Source organism: Mizuhopecten yessoensis, unplaced genomic scaffold, assembly GCF_002113885.1.
Source record: "Mizuhopecten yessoensis strain PY_sf001 unplaced genomic scaffold, ASM211388v2 scaffold10007, whole genome shotgun sequence".
NCBI classification, from domain to species: domain Eukaryota; kingdom Metazoa; phylum Mollusca; class Bivalvia; order Pectinida; family Pectinidae; genus Mizuhopecten; species Mizuhopecten yessoensis.
In genome coordinates this window covers 242,775-260,928 of record NW_018408332.1, presented here as the reverse complement: position 1 = coordinate 260,928, position 18,154 = coordinate 242,775, and the positions used below count along the sequence as shown (strand labels likewise).

At 37.6% G+C, this 18,154-nt stretch overlaps 1 protein-coding gene across 1 annotated transcript; it reads left to right on the top strand.

Annotated features, from left to right (window-relative positions):
- The first annotated feature begins 2,419 nt into the window (after positions 1-2,419).
- On the top strand, positions 2,420-18,154 carry LOC110459286 (inactive carboxypeptidase-like protein X2). Its single transcript, XM_021511470.1, has 7 exons — positions 2,420-2,564; positions 12,363-12,574; positions 13,453-13,602; positions 13,904-14,051; positions 15,981-16,076; positions 16,732-16,779; positions 17,669-18,154. Exons 1-7 carry the CDS (start codon positions 2,420-2,422, stop codon positions 17,839-17,841), a joined length of 972 nt encoding a protein of 323 aa, XP_021367145.1. The 3' UTR covers positions 17,842-18,154.

Here is an 18,154-nt window from a genome sequence, read left to right as displayed (position 1 = left end):
GACAAACATATAAAGATATACTGTACACACAAGAAGAATTACTTCACAGTGGTACACTTTTACATAAAACTAGAATTCATAACAAAATTAACAGTTAATCCTTTTTTGTTCCCCATTCCCAAAATAATATATTTGTCTTGGTCTATCTTTTGCCTTAAAGGGGCTGGTCGGGGGAAAAAAATACAAAATATATGTGTCTAAATTCGTTCTCTGGCCTTCCAAAAGTTATACTACGGCAATATGATGGTCGAGTTCTGCTTGCAATGTCCGGTTTTGACCACTGAAATCTCGGGGAAGCCCCGCGTAAATTTAGCGCAGATCTATTTATAATATGTCACGTGGTTGTTTCGAAAGTGAGGCAGTGAAGAAAACAACAATAGCACGCCGTCATGTGCCATGTCGGACACAACTAGCGGACAAGACAGCAATACCATACGTAAATAATCGTTTTAAAAGGTCTTGTATGATGCAAGTGTAGTATTCCTACCTATATGTTGTTATATATAACGGTATAGATACCTCGTGCCTGTCATGACTTTTGCATGCATCTTTTTCTTCCGCCGCGATGTTTACATTTGGCCTTGTTGATGATGCGCGTGCGGTAGAATTACATCACTGATCTGGGTCAAATGAGAGTTTTAGACTGTCAGGTGACGATTTCGGATTTCTTTAATATAATAATATTTTTTACTCTTAGGGAGTGAATTTCAGCAAAATTTGAATCGGTATATTTCATAAGAAGGTATTTTAAACATGTGTATGCCCTTTTAGCAAATATGACATTTTTTCCCCGACCAGCCCCTTTAACTTTCAGTACTTTGATTAGAGTTTGTAGATATGCTTTCATTAGGGTGCCTGCATGAGGGCGCTGTTCCTGTGTTGATGGTTCAATTTGTCAGTTGTAATGTCCGCTGCTTGCACATAAGTTTTCAATGTGCACAGAACTGATGACGTCATGTGATTAAAACTAGCTTGCGTGTATTGCTGACTTTCAGAAAATTAATTTGTACTAAATTAACCCTTATGAACAGTAATGTAGACTTGAGGTTGATTCACATAAAAGATTATACTCAGCAACCCACGTTATTGAGGAAGCTATAAACGGAGGACTTTCCATTTACGATCATCTTTTGTGACTAAAATGATCCCGAGCACTGACGAATGAATGTGTTAGATAATTTAGATGTTCCAATATGAAAAACAACAATTTGAACAGGAACATCGTCCGGATAATGAGTTATTAAGTTGCATTGGAAAGTAACGTACGCGGTCATTATCTGCATATTAAGTCCTGTGATTATCCGGTTATTATCTACCTGTACGACAGGTCTACACGTTCGAACAGGTAGGCTGGATTTAAAAATAGACATGTAGGTCAAGGTTCTTTAGGCATTGATCACGTTCGTGTTATCGTGTAAGCTGGGACGGAACTATTTTCAGGCAAAGTCAACATCTTCTATCGCATTAGTCATATCATTGTCTTGTCATTACATGGGTGGAATCATTTCAAAGGTACTGAGATATGATAAAAACTAGAGATATTTGTTCACTGGGTATGTAGTTAGATGGTCAGGTGTGTGGTATCTTGACTCATTCAGTAGTCATACTACTGTCATATTACTGTTCGTCCTTCAATGACCATAGCTTTTGATAGGATGTTAAACAATACTAAACCAAACCAAACAAGCGTACTCAGTATACCCTTGACTTGTGTTAGTGTGCAGGCTTTACGCTACCTCCCCTCCCGTTCATATCATACAAGTGATTTTAGTTTGAGTAACGGTTATATGATAACTTAATATATACGACCATGAATTGTGTCAAGTTGCATTAACAAGCTACTTCACACATCATGCTAGATAGTTAAGATCGGAGATACATATAAAATTGTAAATTAATTATATAATATGGTCGCCTTCGGGTTTAGTGGATCCCTGTGTCAAACATTTTCTTTTGTCTGTTTGTTAAACTAACCTGCCCAACCAGCAAGTGAGCTTATGTCATGGCGCTCCTCCGTCCGTCCGTCAACTACTTTTAAAACGCTGCTAGTCCTGAACGGCAAAGTCGATTTTGAATAAATTTGGTCTGGAGCATCCGCAGGCCGAGTATACTGAATTTTGTATAAGCGGTGGGTGTATCCCGCCCAAGTAAGGAATGCAATGGGTTCAGTCACCATTCCGGGACATACCAAAGTCCTTAAAAATGGTAGTTGTGATTTCCTATCAAACGTTCAGTATTTAGGGAAATGGCAACAACTGGTTCACCCGTTCTCAATACAATGTGACTAGCCGGAATGCTGTACTTGGTACTTGGTTGGCAATACAGGAGTTCTTTTCCTGTCGTGACCGCGAAGGCAGTTCGGCGACACGTACAGGAACTTGTTCTCGTCCCAACCTACCGACAACGCCAGCACACATGCATGGCCCTCCATCGCCGCGCAACAACCTCTGAACTAGTCGGACTGGCGGAGTACATCGAGGGTCAGTGGATAGACGACGATGTCTTCACCCACGCTTCGTGGACTGTCTTCCGACAGAGTGTCCGTACCAACAACGATGTTGAAGGTTTGTTATAAAATTGCTGTATGACGTAACTTCTACATGTTTGATTCAACGTCAAGGCAGGACATGGGATGGCGCTTTTCTATAGGCTGGTTCCCTTCGTGTGAGAGAGACTTCTCTGGTAGAGACCAACGTTTCTGCCGAAGACTTCGCAAGGGACAATCAGAATGGAGAGCTATATGGCCGACGAACTTTCTACCACTGCGTTGTTGAGGAGATGTACAGCTCTGTACACCAGCAGGTTGGTCGGGGCAGAGGAGGAGGAGGAGGCTAGAGACGAGTAAAATGTGTGCCTCTTTTGTGTTAAGAAACTTATGAGAACACTGTGTTGTTTGTCATTTAATTGTGGTTCGTAAGTAGTGTATTGCGTTTTGTGTTAAATAAGTGAGTAAGTAATTCTGAGATCCAATAAGTGATTCTAGTGCTTTAATTATGGGTCAGCGAGTGAGTAAGTGGTACTAGAAAGTAGTGTACATATTGTGCAAGTAGTGCTAAAGGTTTGTTAGGGTAAGTGTTATTGTGCAAGTGTTCAAGACTTTTATTTTAAGGCGACGAAATTTGGGATTTTATCTTTTCTCTTCTTTCTTCTTCCTAATGTCTCCCTTGACATTTCCTGAATTTTGGCCTTTAGTTGAGCGTTCGCCCCTGTGAGGAAGACTTTGGGTTCTGTCCCCTGGCCGAGACATACCAGAGTCAGGAGATGCACTTTAGTCCATGTACATGTAGGCATTGTGGGATAAGTATAGAACTTGGCATGTATATTAGTTATATGATGATATTTAGTTTGTGAAAGTTTCATACTTATCTGGGTACCCCCAAAGACCCACTTTCGGTACTTTTACCTTAGTTTTTGCACATATAATGCTAAAGGACATTTTTTTTAAATTAAGGAGGTGAAAATCTGAATATACCGGAGGCAACAAAATGGCCTTATAGACACTCATCCGTTGTAGAGATTAATATTAGTTATTTAGTTCATGCCAGGAAACCCACTGTCAGACGTGTCCATCGAAACAAAACAGAAATATATCGGAGGTGTAGCTCGATCCTGAACCCTAGCTACTGTTAAATAAACCAGTGACCCGAATCCACCACGGTAACGTCACAATTACCACGTGACCGGTTTCAAGATTCAAGAAGCTTTATTTAACGTCACATATACATGTTACATAATAACATTTACACTGTAGTGTTATTCTTGCGCCAAAACATATTTAAAATTTAACAAGGATCACAGTACTTAGGAATAAATATAAAAACAGGACAACAATTCAAATTAGATATGCTAAAAATATACAGTAGAGCATATGATATCACACTTGAATGTCACACAAGTGTTACAAAAGACAAGTTAAGACACTATACTAATGTAATGTTCATATATGCTAATGTAGCAAAGTGTAAAAATTTACAGGATATACACTAATATAGTGTGAATTAAAAAGAGGCAATGAAGTCATGAATATTAACAGAGCTATAATTATGATATTGTAAAAAAGTAATGATCTTTTAAATAATGGAGCTCAAATCTAAAATAAATATTAATTATATATTAAGTATATTACTGAAGTATATTAAATTAGATAACACAAGCAGCAGTGAAATTAAATAGTTGTAGTATAAAACATGAAGGTAGATTCCAAATGGGGACAACTCACACTATATGGTGTTTGCAGATAGCACATGAGCAGACATTTTTGTTCCAGGTGCGGAGCAGCCCAAGAAACGACTTATAGTTTTCAGTTAATCGAAGTTCATTTGGTAGGCTGTTCCAGACCTTGGAAGCGGCAAATCGGAAAGATATCTTACCAAATGTGGAGGTGTTCACCTTTGGAATCTTTACCAGGTTATCGTGTCTCAGGTTGTAAAAAACTTCTTTCCTCTCTACAAGATTTTGTAGAATTGATGGAGAAATTTCATTTAAAATTTTAAAAACCTCAGAGGCCATATCTTTCATACGTTTTACATCAAAAAAAATCAAGTTTTGTGTTTTCTAAGAATATCAATGACTGGGGAAACATAATCATTTTCAATAAAACGAAGTGCTCGTTCCTGAACTTTTTCCATTTTTCGAGTATTTGTCAATGTACAAAAGTGCCAGGCAAGTGGACAATAGTTAAAATTTGATAGAATAAAAGACTTAAAAATGGTAAATTTTCCTTTCTTTGTAAGATTGTTTCCCAGTCTTTTTAAAACAGCAAGTTGTTTAGCAGCATTTCTGCAAAGGCGAGATATATGTACATCAAATTTAAGAAGAAAGTCAATATCCACACCTAAAAGTTTCACACTGTCTTCACAAATAATCTCAAGGCTTTCAATATTAAAAGATTTGATAGTGTTACTATTCTTTTTGCCAAAACATATTGCCTGAAATTTCTCTGAATTGGCCTTCATACCATTAAAATCAAACCATTCTATAAGAACTTTGCTCTCTTTTTCTAAACAATCTTTCAAATACATATAATTGTCACAAAGCGTGTTGTCGTCTGCGTAATTGTATAAAATACATTTATCTACAAAGGTAAAAATATATTTCATAAAAATATTAAAAATTAGAGGTCCTGCAATAGAACCCTGGGGGACCCCCTTTACATCAGTCCATTTGCTTGTCTCTGGCCCCAGTTTGACCTGCTGTTTTCTGCCACTCAGGTAGCTGCTGATGAAGTCAATAGATGACATACCCAATCCATAAGCTTACAGCTTCCCGAGTAGCAGATTATGAGGAATGCAGTCAAATGCCTTGGACAGGTCCATCAGGATGGCTCCAACATGCTGATGGTTGTCCAAGGCCTGCCTTATATTCACTCAGTTGGTTATGAACGTAGGAGGCGTTCCAGATAATCTGTTCACACATTTTGTGGACATTTCGAGCCCTCCACATCATTATGGATACTTCACTAGAGTTGCGTTCTTGACCACTTTCTTTTTCAAGTTGTTTCCATACTGAAATTAAAAAAAAGTAGCAAAATATATGTAGACGTCTATAAAGGTGTGAAGTAAAATGAAATGTTAGTTTTCCTTAATGAGCTGATTTCTTGTATATGTAACTTTGTTGTCCAAGGCCTGCCTTATATTCACTCAGTTGGTTATGAACAAGCCTTTCAAAACATTTTGACAAAGAGGGTAAAATACTAACAGGCCAGAATTTACTCTTTTCCATAGGATTGTTTTTCTTAAAAATTGGTAAAACCTGTGCCTTTTTCAGAACATCAGGGAAATGGGAAACAGTTACACAATGGTTAAAAGGCATTAAAAAGCTCATTAAAATTATCACCGGTAATGGGCGGTCACCTTCGGTTTCCTATATCTAGGTAATGAGACACATAAACGCTCGCTGAACAATGTTCGATATTAATTTTAGTGCATTACCGGTTTCGCTTATTTTATCAAAGAGTAAAATTTCTTGGTCAAAATCCTTTAAATGACCTTAGCTGTCGAAAGGACGTTAAACCCTATTACACCAAACCAAATCACCAGTTGAGGCACCTGTCCCTTTTGGCTGTAGTCTACATACGAGTTGGAACACTTTAAATATGGATTTATTCTTTTGATCTTTAGTACAACTGGCATCGAAACGCTAAGTTGAAACATTTGCTTCCGTCTGGTTAAAGAAAACATCATTAAATGTATTTTATTCTATTCATTTGAACTTTATGAATGTTCAATCCATTTAAATGTTATGTTGAATAATTTCGACACGGCAAATACTGGTTACTTTTAGATAACACAGATTGTGTTATACTTATTGGTAGTTATTTAAACATGCATAATCCCCCTGTACACATGTAGGTATGATATGTTGGTATTTGTCTTACCTGGGTAACGGTCAGGTGTGTTATACCTCATCTTATCAACCGGTTGCTATGGAAACCTATATCTAGGGTGGCAGTGTTTACCTGTAGGATGTATCTCGTTATGTACTCCGTAAATACAATTAACTTCTGTGACACACGTGTCGTCGACTGTCGAAGGTCCGTGGCCGGAGGAGGTTCTGACATACCTGGGATATACAAGTACCCCCGACTGTAGGAGGTTAAAGCATACCTGAAATATATAGGGATTTAGTCCTTACCACAAAACGGCATCTGATCAAAAACATTTTAGATCGGAGACCGATTGTATTTAAACCAATGAGTGTTTACGGTGAGGCCAGACATGTAAATGGGGTAAGCGGAAACTTGGCATCGCTTATCTAGTGTAAACTCTGTCCCTGGATCTGGTTTATTTTATCAAACATTGAAATTTGAGTTCACGACAAAGGGATATTTTCTGTCTTTGGACTAGGATTAATGCTAGTTACATCGAAAATTTCGTGGATATGTATGGATATTTTCTCGTTGTCTGTAAGTAAAAAACGAAATGTAATTTGCTTGATATGTCACTCAATATATGTATGCATGGTAACGGTGTTGATATTTTAGAAAATATATTTTGCTTTTTGCCTATTGTTAATGTAAATAGTGATAGTCTAAATATAAAGGGTGTCCAACGAGAAATGACAGATAGTAGTATATACCCAATTCTACTCCTAAAGTGGGTTGAAAGATCCCTTGTAAATAAATTGAATGAACTAATAGTGTGCCATCCCTATGGGCTCGACTCGAGCCGGGGAGGGGGCGGTGTGTAGGATAGGGGTAACCTATCTGTCATTATGGCTGAAGGGAGTGATTCTGAATCTCAAGTTACAACCTTCGAGTTTTAGCGAGTTTTATCACAATAACAGACGACTTAAGACGGCGTTATAGCACGGCCGGTGAGGTGATTTCGAAATTTATCCAAATCTCTGATGTGTGCTTGAAGTGATGAAATAAATGTATAGCATTTCTGTGTTAAATCAGATTATTTACCGTTATCAGTATAAAATGTGATCGGGCGGAATACTATGATACATGGCTTCGTCATGGTATTTCATTGAGGTAGCAAAACTTAACCAACCCGTTTGTAGGTATTTTTCTCAGAAAATAAATATGTATTTCTATTAACAGTTTACCAAAGTAGGGAAGAGAGGATTTGACCAAAACTTCAACATCCCTGGGGGACAATTTCATATCCCCTGCTAGTATGTCATAAATATGCATGTATTACATATTCCACATCATAGCCTTGCATCATTTATGTTCACAGAAGGGCAAGGACAATGTTAAAGTTCTAAATGATCTTGTAATATCAAAAACTATTAGCTTTTTTCTGAAGAAATACGGAAAAGGCCCGAACGGTTTTCCAGTTGCTCAAATTACCTGCATTTCGTGTCGACATTACTGTAGATAACTCCATACACTTTGATGTATGTACCCGATGTAACTAAGCATTATTTTGACTGCTTTTCTCCCAAGGATCAAGATTGAATATGGGTGTAATATTTGAGAACAGTTTCTGATTAACGATGAATTACCTCTGATTGTCGGTAATATTTGAGAACAGTTTGTGATTAACGATGGATTAACTCTGATGGTCGGTAATATTTGAGAACAGTTTCTGATTAACGATGGAGTTCCTCTAATGGTTGGTAATAGTCATTATTAAACAGCTTTAACGTTATTGTCCAACACGTTTCGTAATTACCATCAGTGGAAATAGTTCTACGGTGACAAAATAACAAACAAAAACGCAATTTCAGACTTGTTGCTGATGTTACGGTAAGGATTTAGTCGACCAACTTATATTTCGTGTTCTTTACGGGGCTCACTCGATTAACGAAATGTTAATCAGTATGATTGTTAACGTATATACAAATGTATTACCTGTACACGGGTAAATCGTGAGAACCTTTTGCAGACAAGTAGACTGATAACATCACCACCGATAATGATGGAATGTTTAAACGTAAAATTCCGATTAACAAGGTACGTGTGTCAAAGATTCTTAAAGTGCAGCACGTCAATGGGGGTCCATTAAAAAAGCATTCATGACGTCACGCTTCACGTTCAATTAATAAATAAATGTCTGTTTTTCAGGTCTGATACCCCTGATCAGAAGCCAAGGTAGGTGATATTTTTTTTATTTTCCGCATTAAAAGGTTCGTGATATGATATTCTCTTAATAAATATCGCCTCTAACACCTAATGTAGAGTAATTCCCCTGGGATTGTGAATATGTGGAATGTAAGAGGAAATATTAGTTATCAGGATGGTCTCTCGGGCAAGTTTTTTAACGTGTTTATATAAATAACCCAACAATGAAATTAAGGGAATGAATTATAATCAAGATGTCTATATCGGTAAACAGGTCTGCCTGTATACAAAGGTTTTATCTTTATACTAAATATATGTTCACTTTTTCTCTATACTTGTATTAATCTTTTCATGCTTTAAAATGTGATCGTGTGTCTTGCTTAGGGTACAAATAAATAACATCCGTCTATATAAAAGGTAATCACCAGTCAAAATACTCTCTAGAATTAACGTAGCCGATTACAGTATGGCGGACAAGGTCAAAACGACAAGTACGTTACACGTGCAGCTTTTTAACATTATTTACTTTCTTGATACCGGTGTCTATATGTTTTCGTTGTTAAGCTATTCTAAATCTTATCAAAAAGCTGTCATCTTGATTGAACTTCTTTTTTCATTTCTATCATCTACTTTCCGCGATAGTTGCAGTGCTCGTACTGTTGTCCCACCTGATAAAAAATATGACGATGTCGGTCGGACCTCGGTTCGTCGAATAACTAGTATTCTTCGAACAATTGATCTGAACCCTACGAGTTTGAGTAAACGGTGTTTTACTGTATTAATTGTTTCATGCTTTAAAATGTGATCGTGCATCTAGCTAAGGTTACAAATAAGTAACATGTATGTAAGTAAAAGGTAATCACCTGTCAAAATACAAGTAATCATGGAACTGGTAACGTAAGTATGTGTCTTTAAAATTATATATCTATCACATTGAAATTTTGTGATAAACAAGTGCTGGAATTAATTGTGATAGTAACTGCTTTTTCATGAAAATCTTTAATCTTACTATGTATCATCGAATTCATTTTCCGAATTGTTCATATCTAATAGCTCAAATGTGACTTTATACAAAAGAAGTTTATTGGAATTTTAGACAGAATTGACTATATACATGCATATAACATTATCGTAAATTGTAATTATCTACGTCAATATCCATAGACTTAGTGACATTTAAGATAAGACTCGTGTGTGAAGTTCTATACACCTTAGCACATATGATTACTTTCTCAGAATAGATCATTACCATTGTCTTTTGTCCTTTATTGTATGTACTTGAATTTAACTGTGATCAGATGTTTTGTAAGGTTTAGTTCTAGACTTTGTACGGAACGCATCGAGATTATTTTGGATACTCCAGAATATCCCGCCGTCAAGTCAATAGTTATCTCATATTAAATTTCAGTTATTCTGTTATTAATATTAACGTGCGGAAAAACTGTATGTTATATCTATGAAATAATATCTTCAAGTGATGATTAATCATGTCTCTACATCTTATATGTAATCATGTAAATTAAATAAGGACAACTCTAGTTCTTTTATTGAATATCACTTGTTTTTTTAGCCAACGCTAATTTTTACGATGGTACTTCAATCAATATATTCAAAAGGAGCGTATCTGGTAAAGTTATAAAAACACATTGTGAACCCTGAAATCATTAAACACGTTTTCCTACTGTGACTATCCCTACAACTTAATGGAGAAAATGTATAGATGATGTAATATAACCGTATAGTTAACTTTATTTAAAGTCTGTGGGCTTTTTAAAAACAAATAACAAGCTCTGTAGAGCTTTTGACCGACAAACATGTTAATATAAACTTTATTTCATTCCATATTAAGTTGTATATGACACCACATAACATACAAAGTACAGAGGAATGGGATCCGGAAACAAGTTGAAATAACTTATATAAATCCGTTTCCGATAATTTATCTCGTTAAATTAAGGCATGATGGCATAGTTACTGAATTCTATGGAAAGAAATATAAACACTTAAAACAGTAACTTTTACACGTAGTTCGAGGGATATTTGAAATGTTAGTAAAAGAAGAGGGGGATATAGATGCCCGTGCCAATAAGAATAGAAGGAGAGGAAATAGGTGATGTAAAACAAAGGATCGTTGTATAATGAATTGAACTTAGTCAAATCTCTTAGAATGGATGATGAAGTTTTGTACAGATGAAAAAATTAAAAGCATTTTCATCATCTGTAAGCTCATCATTCCCGAACAAAAGTAAATCAGTTGAGAGTGGATGGTTGATTTCGTTAAATGTATGTAAACGTAGTTGAGAAAAAGAAGAAAAAAAAGTAATAGATAATGTGCATTGGTTTCATTTGCTTGCATGCAAGAACACAGCGGACTATCAATTAGATTTCTCTGGTATAGATAAAACGTGAGGGAACAACACTCCATTCTTATTCTAGCATGATGTATCTGCCCCAGTCTGGTACCATTAAAGTAGAAAATTGGAATTTTGTGAGCGGGCTTGTGTAGATAGGTTTTAAGTTTATAAATTGAAGGGTCGTTCTTGACATAGTCGGGCAAGGAGTTCCAGATACTGATGACAGATGGCAAAACAGATTTATTATAGAGACTCGTATGACTAACTAGTGGACGAACATTATTACCCGTGCGAGTATCATGGTTGTGGTAATTTCGGTAACGCTGAGGTAAAATATTTAGAAGATATTGAGGAGCCAGACCATGAACCATTTTGTGGAAAAGAATAAGATTGTGCTGTATACGCCTTTCCTCGAGGGGAAGCCAACCTGTTTCAGTATACAGTTTAATTCTACCTGTGAGTCTAGTGCCGCCAGTGACTATGCGTGCTGCTTCTTATTGAAGATTTTCTATTAACCAGGTTGAGCTTTAGTAAGGCAGTCCCATAAGATATCGCCATAGTCTAATATAGGTCGAATAAGAGAATTTAAATTTACGGAAGATATTTATTTTAGGTGAAATCTTGGATATCAAATAACTGATGTGTTCATTCCAATGACCATTTCCAGAGAGAAAAATACCTAAATGATTGTGTATAGTAACTTCAGAGATGTTAATATCGTTCATATTTAAGGGAAGGTGAACATTTTTAATGGTTTTTCTACTAATGAGCAGGGTTTCTGTTTTGGAAGGGTGAAAATTTACTAACCATCTTTGCGACCATTTATGAATTTAATTAAGGTCACTATTAAGAATGTCTGCGCTGACTCTAGGAATATCAACGGTTACGTAAAGAGAAGTGTCATCAGCGAATTAATTTATTTTAGCTTAAATATCTTTAACAATGTCATTTATATATATCAGAAATAAAAGAGGTCCAAGAATTGAGCCCTGTGGAACAAACATGTGACATACAAAGACGTTCACACTTGGACAATTTAGGCAATAATAATATATTAAATGAGATAAAAACACTTCAGATTTCGAGCTATTATCAGTATAGACACATTTTACACATTGTAGCTAGAACAATACATCTAACATATATCAAAACACCATCAATCTGTTTGTGGCGCCTTTCAAACCATTTTGAGTGCACGAAAGTATGTACAGCGTCAGGGAGAGGGCTTGTTGTCCAATTCCCTTTAAATAGATTGATTTCGTAAAACATTTTTTAATAAAGTATACAACTTTGACACTACACCAACGGATTTCTGAAGTACAAGGAAATAGTCCATGCGCTAATGTGTAACTTTAGCGTGTGAATATGAATACGTTTGCATTTCCTTGTGTAACGCAATTTGTCTACGATAAATACTTCACAGAGGTCCTACCTTACTTAGTAAATAGACGATCTACTGACAATTTAAATGTTGATTAAAATCATGGACATTCCAGATATGTGCAGGAAGCATTTTCTGTCAGGGCCGGACGGAGTAGCCGATAGTAGCCTGACCGCTTCCTCCACGTACAAAAACAATTCAGACCCGAAACATGACTATGGTCCCTCCAGGGGGCGCTTAAATGTTACTGAGGTCAAGGACGCCTCTGGAATGACCCTGATTGGTGGATGGTCAGCAGATAAAAACGATGTCCACCAGTTCATTGAGGTCTGTATGACTGCATACTGGTTATATGAGATAGAGATCTAGTTACCATTCAATGACAATGTAATATCATTAAACACTCGCCGTACAGAATGGGTGGCGGGTCGGGCCAAAAGCGAAAAACAGTAACGCGTTAGAAGTAACATTAAACGCGTTAGAACTGACTTTTAACGCGTTAAATGCACTTCTTACGTGTTACTTTTTTTTAAACGTTACTGAATATCGTTTTTGGCCCGAACCGCTACCCATAGTACAGTTAATTTCAGTTCACTTGTCGGAATTATGCGGGATAAAAGAAATGTTAAGAAGCTGACATAATTATATGTAAATCTACCGTTTGATGTTATAATGTTTTTAACTTAGTCGTTTAAGATTAATAACAAACACAGTTCAATGCACCTTTAACATTCCGGAAAAGAAATACAGACATACTGCTGTTTCGTCCTTCTAAGACTCAACGGTGATTCTAAGGACCGAAATGTTGGAAATATATTATTAATTACTGTTGAAACAGAAGAGAAGGTGCGCAAATCCCTTTATTAAAGTTATAGTTCCCTTTATTAGGGTATGGGGTGGTGGTTTTTTTGCTAAGGTATTAACATCCTTGCCACAACTAGGTGTCTTCTGCATGGTATTTCAGTGAGATAGCACTATAAAGTCGGCGTCAGATATGCGCTTCCACAAGGAGGGAAATGCACCAACATACCATGTATCTTGCACACACTCACGCGCGCTTACACAACATACAGTAGGTAAGTCCTTAAATGACCTTAGCTGTTGACAGGACGTTAAACAATTTAAAACCAAAATTGAACCAAGGTCATATAAGAAATGTTTTTAACAATGTTTTAGCTCAAATTATTTCTGATTTTCGCCACTAGGTTAAACTACAGGGGCCGACCGTGATCCGAGGGGTCGTGACCCAGGGTCGCAATGGCTGTTGTAAACAGTGGGTGACAAAGTACCGGGTCCTGTACAGTCACGACTGTGTTAACTGGAAACCCGTGGGAGGCCCAAACACAAACGACGCCGTAAGTATTCATACGTAAAACGTGTTGACTAAAAAGCTGGAACAAGTGGAGCAAAGTATCTTGTTCAAAGATACAACACAGTGCTGTGACGTGACACGAGCCCGGCGTTCTACGACTAGACTACCGTACCTCCATGAAACCTTTTTAACATTCAAGTTCGATAATTGAATTTTGTAAAAAATAAAGTTATATTTAACAACTACATACGAGTAGTATGTCTTTTGTGCAAAACGATTGTCCATTTTATAAAGAAGTTTAAATGTGTAGATTCATTTTAAACTTTTTCATTTTTTATTTTTAGTTCTTTAAGGGAAATAGTGATGCGGACACACCCGAGGCCAAAATGTTCCAGTGTCCGGTAGTCGCTATGTGTGTCCGCATCAACCCATTGGAGTGGAACAACCATATCTCCCTGAGATTTGACCTCCTAGGATGTCCCCTTCATTCTGGTAAGTTCCAATGATGTGTACCTCCTGGAATGACACATTCATGCAATAGATCAAAGCGTTCGTCAGTTCAAGAAGATATAACTGACCATACCCAAAAGTAAAAATGACCATACCCAAAAGATATAACTGACCATACCCAAAACATATAACTGACCATACCCACTTGGCATTTTAAGTTGACATTTGTCTTTTTGTCTTTTAGTTTGTTTGATGTCATTCCCTTTCACTTGTTTTATCTACCCTTTATTGGCCCTAAAGACCGCTTCTGCGTTGATTGGCCGTTAAGAACTCAGTAAATATATAAGTCTGCAATAGACTGCACCAATGACACCTCATTGATTCGACTGTTGGGTACTTCGGGTAGAAATTTATGCTTTCTTCCTAGGAGACATCAAAAAGATGGAAATTGATTGCTGCCCTCGTTTCAATATTTGTTACCGATACATTGTTTGCTTTTTCGTTTACTAATTCTGTCCTGGTGTTGAGAGACCGCCAGAGTGACAAAGATTGTGTATTTCAGCACTCTTAAGGCCTCCATTTTGCTTTGACATTTTGCCTTAAAAGGGTGGCGGTGAAGACCGAGATTCCATGTACACAAGCTACTACGGACGATGGTTTGCCCGTGACTTAGACCCTGATCGATAACTTAGTAAGGGATAGGGTAGCGGTAAAGACCGAGATACCATGTATACAAGCTACTACGGACGATGGATTGCCCGTCACTTAGACCCTGATCGATAACTTAGTAAGGGAAAGGGTGGCGGTAAAGGCCGAGATACCATGTACACAAGCTACTACGGACGATGGTTTGCCCGTGACTTAGACCCTGATCGATAACTTAGTAAGGGAAAGGGTGGCGGTAAAGACCGAGATTCCATGTACACAAGCTACTACGGACGATGGTTTGCCCGTGACTTAGACCCTGACCGATAACTTAGTAAGGGAAAGGGTGGCGGTAAAGACCGAGATACCATGTATACAAGCTACTACGGACGATGGTTTGCCCGTCACTTAGACCCTGACCGATAACTACGAAAAGCTGTTGATAATCAATGTGTTGACGGTGTCCTCAGATACATAGTACACAGCATGTTATTTCACAATTAGTAGAGCGTGTTTTGGACCTTGACCCTTTACTTTGAGCGATGACCACTAAATATAATCAGATGTAGAACACCATAGTACCATACTTTCGCGAAGATGACGTTTACCAGTATGTAAGTCATCTGTTTATTCGCTGGGTTGAGTCATCATCCATGTAACAACATTAAAACACACATAAGACAATGTACTGTAACGAAGTCGCTTTACATTAGACAATTGACATTGACACGTACCAGAAATACTAATAACAGATACAAATTCACTAACAAGTAGTCTATGCAATAATATATAAATATGAACCACAAAGTATCGGGCATATGTTATTGTTACCTGCACCCAAGAACATTTTCAGTATATAAATAATAGGCTCTTCTTCACGAGTTTTGGTTAAAACAAATGACCGCACCCATCATCAATATGGACATGTTACGGAAAGGTAGAAAAAATGATAATTACCGAGTTCCAAAAAACCTCAATGTAACCCCTTGTAAGGTAGGACGGTGGTGCCTACTGAAGTAAGATAAAGGATAGAGAAGGCACTAAAGCGGGAAGAATCGCGCAGGGCGATAGAAGTAAAAGGTCAGTTTGACACTGGTCAGATAAGTGTACAATAACATACACAATTACGTCATACCTCTCATACATTCCACTCAAAATGAACGGAAACACGAGACTTGGAGATAACGATGATGGAAACGGAGCGATTGATTAAAATCAACGACACAAAATTATACAAACAAATAATGAAGAGTGGGAAATGCGACGCGTGCCGTGTAAGATGATATATCGTAAATGGAAGAAAATTGAATTTCACTATCGTTTCAGGAAATACCTCTGCAAAATCACAAGTTACCATTGCAACAGGGAGTGGCAGTTTGACACCTGCTGGAGTTACGGCCCCTGTCATTACACCTGTCCCAGGTTGGTAGGACTTTTGACCCATCTCTCCTGCTGACCCATCTCTCCTGCTGACCCATCTCTCCTGCAGTTTCAGAGAAGAAAAAAGCCTGATGTATCCCACTGCATGTCGGACAAGACGAAAAATGTGCCCCCCCCCCCCCCAACCCAAATCCCAACCCCAACCCACCCTGTAGAATTGAGGGTTTTCCTCTGTATCTTCTGCTGCCTCGGTTGCAATATTTGGAATTTTCTTTCTCCTTTCTAACAACCATCTTTTGATTCGAAGAGCCTTCCTCGACAATACCTCACTTTTGGACTTTGAACGATTGCCCAAGTAAGGAATAAAGGCAATGGGTTCTGTCCCTGCTAAACGTTCAGCATTAAGGGAATGGCAACAACTGGTTCACCCGTCGTCAGTATAATGTGACCGGGCGGAATGTTGTGGTGGGTGCCTTCGGCATGGTATTTCAGCTATGTAGCACTATAATGTCGGCATCAGATCCGCGCTATCGTCACGAGTCAAATCCACCAACATACCCGATCTCCAGCTAAAGATTAAGTTACAGAAATGTGTCCTGTTAAAAATGCAAGATGGACATATTTCACATTTTCTTGTTAAATGTAATCAATAAAAGTCGGCACAATTGAAAACGTTTGTTTCCGTGTTTATTTACAGGAACTGGTGGGGTACCTGTCCGACCTGTGAACCACGGTGTCAAGCGACGTAAGTACCGTGCTGTATGTACAAGAACAGTCTGAACACCTACTACGTAATAAATAGAAGCATTGAAAGGAAATGATTGCAGTTTGTTTTTTTATCAAAATTAAAACATTAGCATCTGGTTCATAGATTTGAAGGATAATACCGTGTTCTTTGGCTTAAATGTATTTATTTTTGTCACTCATCAAAAAGGATCAGGCACAAGTTATCTCAACTTAGAAACGTCTTCCCAATAAATTTCATTATATAAATTACATGAAAACAGCAACAAATATATTTATAAAGACAATAGCTATATGATAGAAGAGGAAAGGAAGAAAGAAAGAAAGAAAGAAAGAAAGAAATTGAAAAGAATAAGAAAGAGAAATGATTTTTAATGTAGGTAAGCTCTATATGGAGAACTCATCAGCCAGTTTTGGTGAACAGTAAAGAGGAACATTAGGAGAAATATTACAACAACGAGAGATTTCATCATTCTGAATTTGTCGTTTTCTTTTCACATTCATTTCCACATGCACACGCTGGATCACTTATAATATTAACTCTATGCAAATCATACTTTAAACTACTACTATAACGTTCAATTTACGATTTCCAACATAAAAAAATCGGCAACAAATAATCTAGGTTACATTGAATTAGTTATTTAAAACTGTGAACGGATTGCTGTTCTCTGAATGTGTTTGCTAAATCGTTTCGTGTTTTTATGATCTTCGTCCTCGCCTTGAACTACTATATTAGTATGTCTAGCCACGTTCCTCTTTCATATTATTTATGTAACTGGTCGTTTGCTTTACAGTAGCATCAGTTCAATGACATCGGTCTTACATTGACCTTAAGCATTACAGCGAGTGTAGATATGACCTTTGTCTGACCTTGATCTTTGTTACAGAGTGTGTAAAACAATGCAAGGGTATGGCCCCGGGAGTTTACCAGTCGTGTGATACCTGTGACGGCTACGTTACCTGTGTGTGGGGGTTTCTGTACAGGCAGCCGTGCCCGCCGGGCCTCAAATGGAACGACAATTTCCGAGTGTGCGACTTCTCCTCCACCACATGTCCATAGACCTGCTCATCTGACCCGTGGACGAAATCACCGGAATTGACCACCGATACTGACCAGTTACCTAACTGATGAAACCTTCAACAGTGTTCTGTGCGGGTTTTCCCGAAATTTGGCGTCGACCGTACTTGATAGTAAAACTATAATGGACATCATTATGTAATATATGTAATAATAATAATAATAATTCGAAGTTCTTGTATACAGCCTTATCATAACCTAGTTCGTAGGTCATCTCAAAGCGGTTCACAAATTGCTATAGTGCATTTGCAACAAACTATCTCAACTCCCTGGGGAGCATACAGCCGTTGCTGCC